The 7,873-nt window shown below is 48.7% G+C and overlaps 1 protein-coding gene across 1 annotated transcript in view; it reads left to right on the top strand.

Moving 5' to 3' along the window:
* Window positions 1-753: 753 nt before the first annotated feature.
* The window catches only part of SLCO5A1 (solute carrier organic anion transporter family member 5A1), a 72,727-nt gene continuing 65,607 nt past the window's right edge, over window positions 754-7,873 (top strand). Inside the window, exon 1 of the mRNA XM_063170126.1 lies at window positions 754-1,684. Coding sequence (XP_063026196.1) covers window positions 754-1,684 — 931 coding nt within the window. The remainder of the gene's footprint in view (window positions 1,685-7,873) is intronic.

Here is a 7,873-nt window from a genome sequence, read left to right as displayed (position 1 = left end):
GTTGTAGCGGAGTATTTATTTCAGCGCATTTATTTTTAGGCTAGAAAATAAAAGGCTTGGCACGGCGACCTTTGGCTGTCGCATCCGGCACCAAATAAAAGGGTCGCGCTCTGGCCGAGGCCTCCCCGGCTCTTATGTAAATCCATGTGCCGTCCCCAAGGACGCGCGGTCCCCGGGGCGCTGCCGTGATCCAGCCCCCGCGGGGACGGGGACGGAGGCGCTGCCCGGAGCTCAGCGCAGACCGCGGGGTCGGGCGGGCAGAGGCCGGGACGCGGGGAGGGACGGGGCCGCTGTGGCTGGCGCCGCTGACCTCCCGTGCTTGCTCTCCGCCCCGCAGATCGGCAGCAACCCCCCGGAGCTCCGTCACCGGCGTCGGCGGCGAGGAGAGAGGAGGATGCGGGCGGCGGAGCGGGCGGCGCTGCCCCGCGGCGGGCAGGCTGTCCGCGGGGCCCCGGCCGGCGGCTGCTGAGCGCGGCGCCGCGGGCATGCGGCGACGGGGAGCGGGAGCCGCCGGTAGCGCGGGCGCCCCGGCGGGCGGGCGGCCCCTCGAGCGAGACTGAGGGCGGATGGAGCCACAAAGGAGTTTGGCTGACACGTGCGGCGGGGCGGCCGGCGGCCGCGGCTAGGGCCACCCCCCTCCCCTCCCTCCTCCCCTCCTCGCTATGCTGCGCTCTCGCCGGGCCCCTCAGCGGACTCGACGCACGGCAGCGATGGAGCCGGCCGGGCTCCTGTGAGGCCGCCGCCGGACCCAGCATGGCCTCGGCGGGGACCCCGGAGCAGCGGCTCCCCGGGGCGGAGCGGCCGGCGGCGGCGGGGGGCCGGGCGGAGGCGCCGCGGTGCCGCAGTCTGCCCGCGCTCGGCTCCCCCCTGGCGGCCGGGGGGGGCGGCGGCGACGGCCGGCCGAGCCCCGCCGCGGGACCCGCTCCCGAGGCCGAGCGGGGCCAGGGCGCCGTCGCCGAGGCCGGCGGGCTCCCCGCCGCCGCCAGCGGCAGCGAGAGCTTCCCCTGGAAGACGGAGGGCAGCCAGCCGGCGGCGCCCGGCCGAGGGGTATCCCTGGGCCCCCCGCTGCTGCTGCCGCCGCCGCCGCCGCCGGCGCTGCTGCTGGCGGGCCCCCCGGGCAGAGCGTGCCTGCGGGCAGTGCTGGCGGACTCGCGCTTCTTCCTGGTGTGCATGTGCTTCCTGACCTTCATCCAGTCCCTCATGGTCTCCGGCTACTTGAGCAGCGTCATCACCACCATCGAGCGGAGATACAGCCTCAAGAGCTCGGAGTCGGGGCTGCTGGTCAGCTGCTTCGACATCGGGAGCCTGGTGGTGGTGGTCTTCATCAGCTACTTCGGGGGTCGCGGGCGGAGGCCGCTCTGGCTGGCCGTAGGGGGGCTTTTCATCGCCCTGGGCGCTGCGCTCTTCTCCTTACCTCACTTCATCTCCCCGTCGTACCAGATCCAGGAGCTGAACTCCTCCGTCAGTAACGAGGGCTTGTGCGTGGCCGGCAATGGCACTGCCAAGGAGCAGTGGGACTCGTCGGCCTGCGTCAAGGACGCCGGTGGAAACGACCACTCTCTCTATGTAGCTTTATTCATTTGTGCCCAAATCCTCATTGGCATGGGCTCGACACCCATCTATACCTTGGGACCAACCTACTTAGATGACAATGTCAAGAAAGAAAACGCCTCGCTTTACCTAGGTAAGGCAACTTAAGTACCTGGGCACTTAGCTGAACCCCAGGTCTCTGAGGGGCCAGTTACAGGTACTTCTGCCTTGGTCCTGCTGAACAACATCTGTGCTAAGTTTTCCTTTTCAGATGACCTTTTGAAGTAAAATTGCCATGCTCTCCTGTTTTAAAATGTTTTGTGGCATGGTGGACAGCAGTAACGGGTGAAGTTAATGCAGTGTGCCTAAAAGCAGTTGTACTCACACCCTCCTGCACGGGTAATAGAACAACAGAGAAAGTTGTCTTCTCTAATGCGTTTCAGCACTTGGCAGTAGCCGATGACTTTTTCAGAAAGCAGTGTTAAAATTTGCCCTGTCCCTTCAAGTTTCTTTTTTGCTAACATAGAATCTTTGCATTTCTAAGTTCTGGTTGCTGTACCTTTAGCCTAAAGTCTCTATAATGTTAATGCTCAATAAGCACTTTGAGAGAGTTTTGTCATGCTTTGTTTTACTTTTCCAGCATTCATTTGCCTGAACTAGCAATGAATTTTTACTGTCATTGGTACATCATCTGGCATCTCAGAGTTAAAAACTCACTGATAAACCAGCGTGTAAAACCTTCAGGTTTGAATTTGGTTAGGGCAGCTCAAGGAGCACAACGAAATGAGTTGTGTCCAGTCTGGCATATGTTTTTAGCAGGTACAGACAAGTCTTCTTGATAGTTGTGCCATGGTGGGAAGAAAGGGTATAAAGGGTATCTCAGATATATCAGGGTACTAAACTTTACTGGAGTTTGATCCTGATAGTTTGTGTAATGTGCAAGAAGATTAACTGCTTGCTGACTTTGCATTAGCCCCTTAGCTGCCTCTATAAGAAATGAACCTCATGTACCCTTCACATGCTTTTCAAATAAGGAGAGGCACTAAGAGGGCTGAGAGAGCTGTGAAGGGGTTTTGGATACTCAGCATTACCATTTGCTGTTCAGTTTTCTTTGGCTTTATGATAGCCATGGAGATAATAATTGCATGTAAAACACACATTTATGGAAGTTATACACTTGCAGAGTGTGTGTGTGTGTAACTTTTCTGAACAGAAGTAGTGATCTGGATCAGTGTTTTTATTCCTTTTGACCTCTTCTTTGGCAATTTGACTGTTCCCTGAACCGTTCTAAAGCCATGCACAGTCTGTGTGCAGTGTCTTGAAAAAGCCTGGGGCACTGCAGGTTTTTGGAAGGAGGGAGAGGTATTCACTGCATTGCTAATCTGCATGATGAAGTATTTGACAAAGTGTTTTTTCCCTCTCTTCTCCTGTCTGAGAAAGGTTAAGTGGTATGGAAATTAAGATTAACCTAGCATTGACTTTATTGGCAGCATGAAGAAACAAGGCATCTCGTTACTGAGGTTACTAAATTGTAGTTTGGAACTTTTGCAAGTAGGTGATCTCACACAGTCCTCAAAAACGAAGAAAGAAAAGGAAATGCTGTAGGTGAGGAATGAAGGGTAAAAGAGGTGAACGGTGAGAGAGGCGGAAATCTTTCTTCAACAGAGGGGAAGGCAAGGTCAATGGGGGGAAATCCTCACTGTGCAGGAGAAATGATGCCTACCACTGATGCGCCTCTAGCACAGGAAATGCTCATGAAATGACTCAGGTAACTTTAATTGCAGCGAAGTTAACAAAGGTAAAAGGCACCAGCAGCTGGGCAGACTCCATGTGACCCTGTGGCTGCCAGACGCTGAAGGCAGCTTTGATCTATACTGGGAGGACCCTTGTAGAGTGAAAGTTCATTTTTAGTGATTCAGGAGAGCAAAGATGAGTACACCCAGCTACAGTATATGTGAAAAATTTATGCCTGTGATTTGATTGTGACCACAGGGAGAATTAAAATGAACACAAAGTGTTCATTTAATAAAATGTACTATCACCTCCATTCAGTCTTTGAAGCCACTCAGGGCTAGAAGCAATGTTGTCTGCTGTTGGAAGTATTGGTAGTATCTCTTTTAAATAGTGTGGAGTTCTGAGGAAACATTTAAGTTGTTAATGTTTAAGTATTTGCCTCACTTCAGATACAGGCCACTGACTTTTTGAGGGGCAGGAGTAAAATCTGAGTTTTTGGGGGAGAAAGAAAAAGAACACTGTTTGGCACGTTGATATGAGCAAACATGTTTTTGTTGGATCTTCTCAGTGGTTTGGAATGCTGAATGTCCTTGAGGAGAGGGATTTGTGGGCAGCAGACAGCTCAGCCAGGTGCAGGGCTGGGACAGAAGTGGCCTGGGCATGGCTCTGCAGGCTTGCCACCTCACGTCCTGTGTTATGCAATGCCTGCTTCTCCAGCTGGTGTGATTCTATTACTGGGGAAAACTATGCAAGTGATGGCCAAAATGTAAAATGTGTGTCTGTGTGGAGGCATGGCTAACAAAAAATCTTGGAGTAACTCACAGCAGTTGAGGTTTAAAAAGAGATGAAAGCCCAGGGAAACAGGTCCCAGTCACACAGATATGTGTTTGAGTGAGGACACCTAATTAATAAAAAAAGTATCCTCTAACATGAAATGGAAGGTCACTTACATGTTTGTTCATAATCGTGCTGGTATTGCATTCTGTGTTTTTCTTCCAGGAAGATAAATACATATGTGTGCATCTGATAAAAGGTTCACTGAGCTTCAGAACTGATGAGCTTTTTGACCCTGCAAGTGTGCCCACTAAGAGTAGGTCAGTAAACCCCCCTTGAGTATCACTAATCCCGATTCTGCAAAAACTCACCTTATGTGGCTGTGGAAGCTATCTTATTTATTTTCCAAGTTAATCCAGCTCAGGGCTCGAGTGGCAATAGCATATCCTCTTAAGTGTAGGCATGCAAGCTCCATGTGGACAGCTGTTTTAACATTCCTGGCTGGAAGTCCTCCTCTCAAAAAACATATTTGATGCTTATACATAGTCTCTTGGCTGCCTACACTCGAGTCCATCTGTCAGAATGGCACAGTGCCAGTTGACAAGGTGCTATGTTGTTTTCAGTAGGACAAAGGTGCCAAGCAGGGGTTGTATTTGGGCTGCCCGCGCAGCAGCGTGTGAGCTCCTGTGTGGGATGTTTCTTCCTTGTGAAGCAGTGTCACCTCCGGGTTCTCCCACCCCTTGAACTTGACGATACTTTGATGCCCTGATGCCGACTTTGAGAAATGTGTGACATCAGGCTTGAAAACAAGTCATGATTGTAACAGGTGCCTAGGAAATGTAAGAACTGGTTCCCTTAATCACAGATAATCCAAAAGGGAAGTTGCACACTGTGTAAAAACTGGGCAGTACTAAGTGGTCTTTATCTTGTCCAAAGTCTCTCCCTTCTGTGCTCTGCTGTACTGTGATGTGTCTGTTGTCAGCTGCCTGATGTGTGCAGGTTCTTCTTCTAAGTATTTATCCAATTAAATTAATTGCAATTCAATTTGAAGTTGAATTGGACTTCCTGAGTCTTGTTTTGCACTCTTGATAGTGTTTCTGCTACTTGTCAAATTCCAGCACTTAAAACACTGTGATTTTTCTAAACATTGTGGGGTTTTTTTGGTAGGGATCCAACAGTTTGTCTTGAATCTGAGTTTACCTTGTATTATATCAGGATTTTAAAAAGCAGTTCTTTAAAATTAAGTGCGGCACTTAGAAGTTTTAATAGTGGCTGAAAACTTTTAAATATTTTTCTTCTTTTGCAAGTGGATATTGTTATAAAAAAAATAATTTACCCTTAAAATTCACACATAGGGAGGCAGTATCAGGTTTTACAGAGATATTGCATGAATGAAAATATTCTAGCATTTAGGAATGGCTTTTACCAGTACCCTCCCAAAATGACTAGTGAACAAATTGGTCATTTTGCTAAGGATGTTTTATTTCAGTTTCCAGAATACTGTAGGCTGGTTAGGATATGATATGAGAAAAGTGTCTCAGTTTAATTTCATGCAGACTGTCCCTAGGTTTTGGAACAAACTGTAATTACAAAATGCAAAGATAAAGGTTTTATGGGATAATGGCTGAAAAATTGGAAGAACCTGTGCAAATGGGCTTGGTACAGATAATGGCTGAAAGCCAGGGAAGTAAAGTCATTTCATAGCCTGGAAAAAAAATAAATATTTAGACAAATTTCAAAAATATTTTGCAATTCTGCTTTGTTTTCATGAGGATTGTTTGTGTGGGTTGCTGTTTCTAGCATTAGGTAAACCATTTCACTGTGACTGTATTTTGTCTGGAGAATACCTCCTTATCAGTGGTTTTTTTACAGGTAGCTGTTCTGTGTACTTACCCTTCATGTCTTTGTTCCAGGCTTCCCCTAAGTCTTTATATGTGGATGTATGATGATTGTATTTATTATACTTGTAGTTAAATCTCCCTCTATATCCACATCCCACTTGAAAGGAGAGGGCAGGAGGTGTAGCTTCCCATCAGAAACCCACCACCCCTGCCTGCTGGGTCCCAGGGCATAGCCCAGCTGCCAGACAAGCTAGATCTCTGTAACGTGACAGTGCTTGGGTATTGCCACAGGAAGCACTGGACTTTTGTGCCACTTTGATCCATTTTGGTCTGGCTGCTTCTGGGGTTATGGATGTCTCTGGGAGACAGGAACTGGAACCCACTGGAGCCATCAGATCCTTTATGTGGGTGTTACAAGGTCATTGAGGTTTTCTGAGACAGTATCAACTTTCTAGCTGAGCAAAAGGGACCATGTAGAAGTAGGGAAACAGCTGACCAGCATTTAATTTTATTCTCACCAGTCAGCTTATGACCACTTTTGATTTGCTTTTGGAATATGCTTCCTGCTGTCCAAAAAGGGCTAGTTTCCTACAGGGTTTTCTCAGCATTGATCCCTATAGCTGGTAAACCCTACAGAAATAGTGTATTTCTTTTTACAGCATGCCTGTGAGGAGGAAGATTTTTTGAATCAAAAATTGAGGCAAAAGGGCATGTTCACCAGTATTTTTTATTGCTTGCTCTATTTTCCTTGTAAAGATGAAGTGTGCAGAGCTCATTTCTCAAATACATGATTTTACTTTATCTGAGAGAAGGCCACATCTTGTTTTATGCAGAGGCAAGCACTGAGACTCAGCAGTCTGTTTTTGTGCAAACCTGGCGTGCATCAGGCAAGGGAGGGGATTGTCCTGCTCTGCACTGGGGCAGCCTCACCTTGGACACTGTGTGCAGTGCTGGGTACCATGATACAAAAAATGCATTAAACCATTAGAGAGCATCCAAAGGAGGGCAATGAAAATGGTGAAGGGCCTTAAGGGGAAGCTGTATGAGAAGTGGCTGAGGTCACTTGGTCTGTTAAGCCTGGAGAAGAGGAGGCTGAGGGGAGACATCATTGCAGTCTACACTTCCTTGAGAGAGGGGAGGAGGAGAGGCAGGCGCTGACCTCTCCTCTGTGGTGACCCGTGACAGGACCCAAGGGAATGGCCCAATACTGTGTCAGGAGAGTTTAGGTTGGATATTAAAAAAAAAGGTTCTTCCCCCAGAGGGTGTTTGGGCACTGGAACAGGCTCCCCAGGGAAGTGGTCACAGCACCAGCCTGGCAGAGTTCAAGAAGTGTTTGGACAGTGCTCTAGGGCACATGGTGTGACTCTTGGGGTTGGTTCTGTGCAGGACTAGGAGTTGGACTTGATGACCCTTGTGGGTCCCTTCCAGCTCAGTGTATCCTGTGATTCCATGAGGTTGTATGTGAAACATTCACTTGTTTTGTTTGCACACTCAGCTGGGCAGCACTAGCAGAAGGCTGAGCTTGCTGTGCTCTTAGTTGGGGGTAGAGAGCATCTTGGGATGCAGGTGAAGTGACTGCAGCCCTTTGTGTGTATGGATTACACTGCTTTCTCCCACAGGTGATTTTACACTCAGAGGGTGCAGTATTGTGCTTCTCTGGCACTCTAGCATCCCTTTTTTTGTTAAAATGCTGATCAGGCAGCTGGCGCAGTTCCCAATAATTGCTTACAGTAGCACTGTGCAGTTTTATTGTCCTTTCCTTTAACTGAGGAAATAGAAAGATTTTACGTTTCTTCTTCATTTTAGTTTCCTATTCCATAGGTGGACTGATATATCTTTTTCATACTGTAATCCTAGATACCATTTTCTTAAGCATTTAGTGAAACTGGGTTTTTTTGTCATTTTAAGCAATGTGTACATAACAGTGAGTTCAGTAAAGAGTGGGGGCAGCTCTGAAGTTTTCTGCCTGCAGGATTTAATGTCGTGAGTGATAC

This window comes from Melospiza melodia, chromosome 1 (genome assembly GCF_035770615.1).
Source record: "Melospiza melodia melodia isolate bMelMel2 chromosome 1, bMelMel2.pri, whole genome shotgun sequence".
Classification (NCBI taxonomy): Eukaryota; Metazoa; Chordata; class Aves; order Passeriformes; family Passerellidae; genus Melospiza; species Melospiza melodia.
This window is presented reverse-complemented; position numbering and strand designations above follow the sequence as displayed.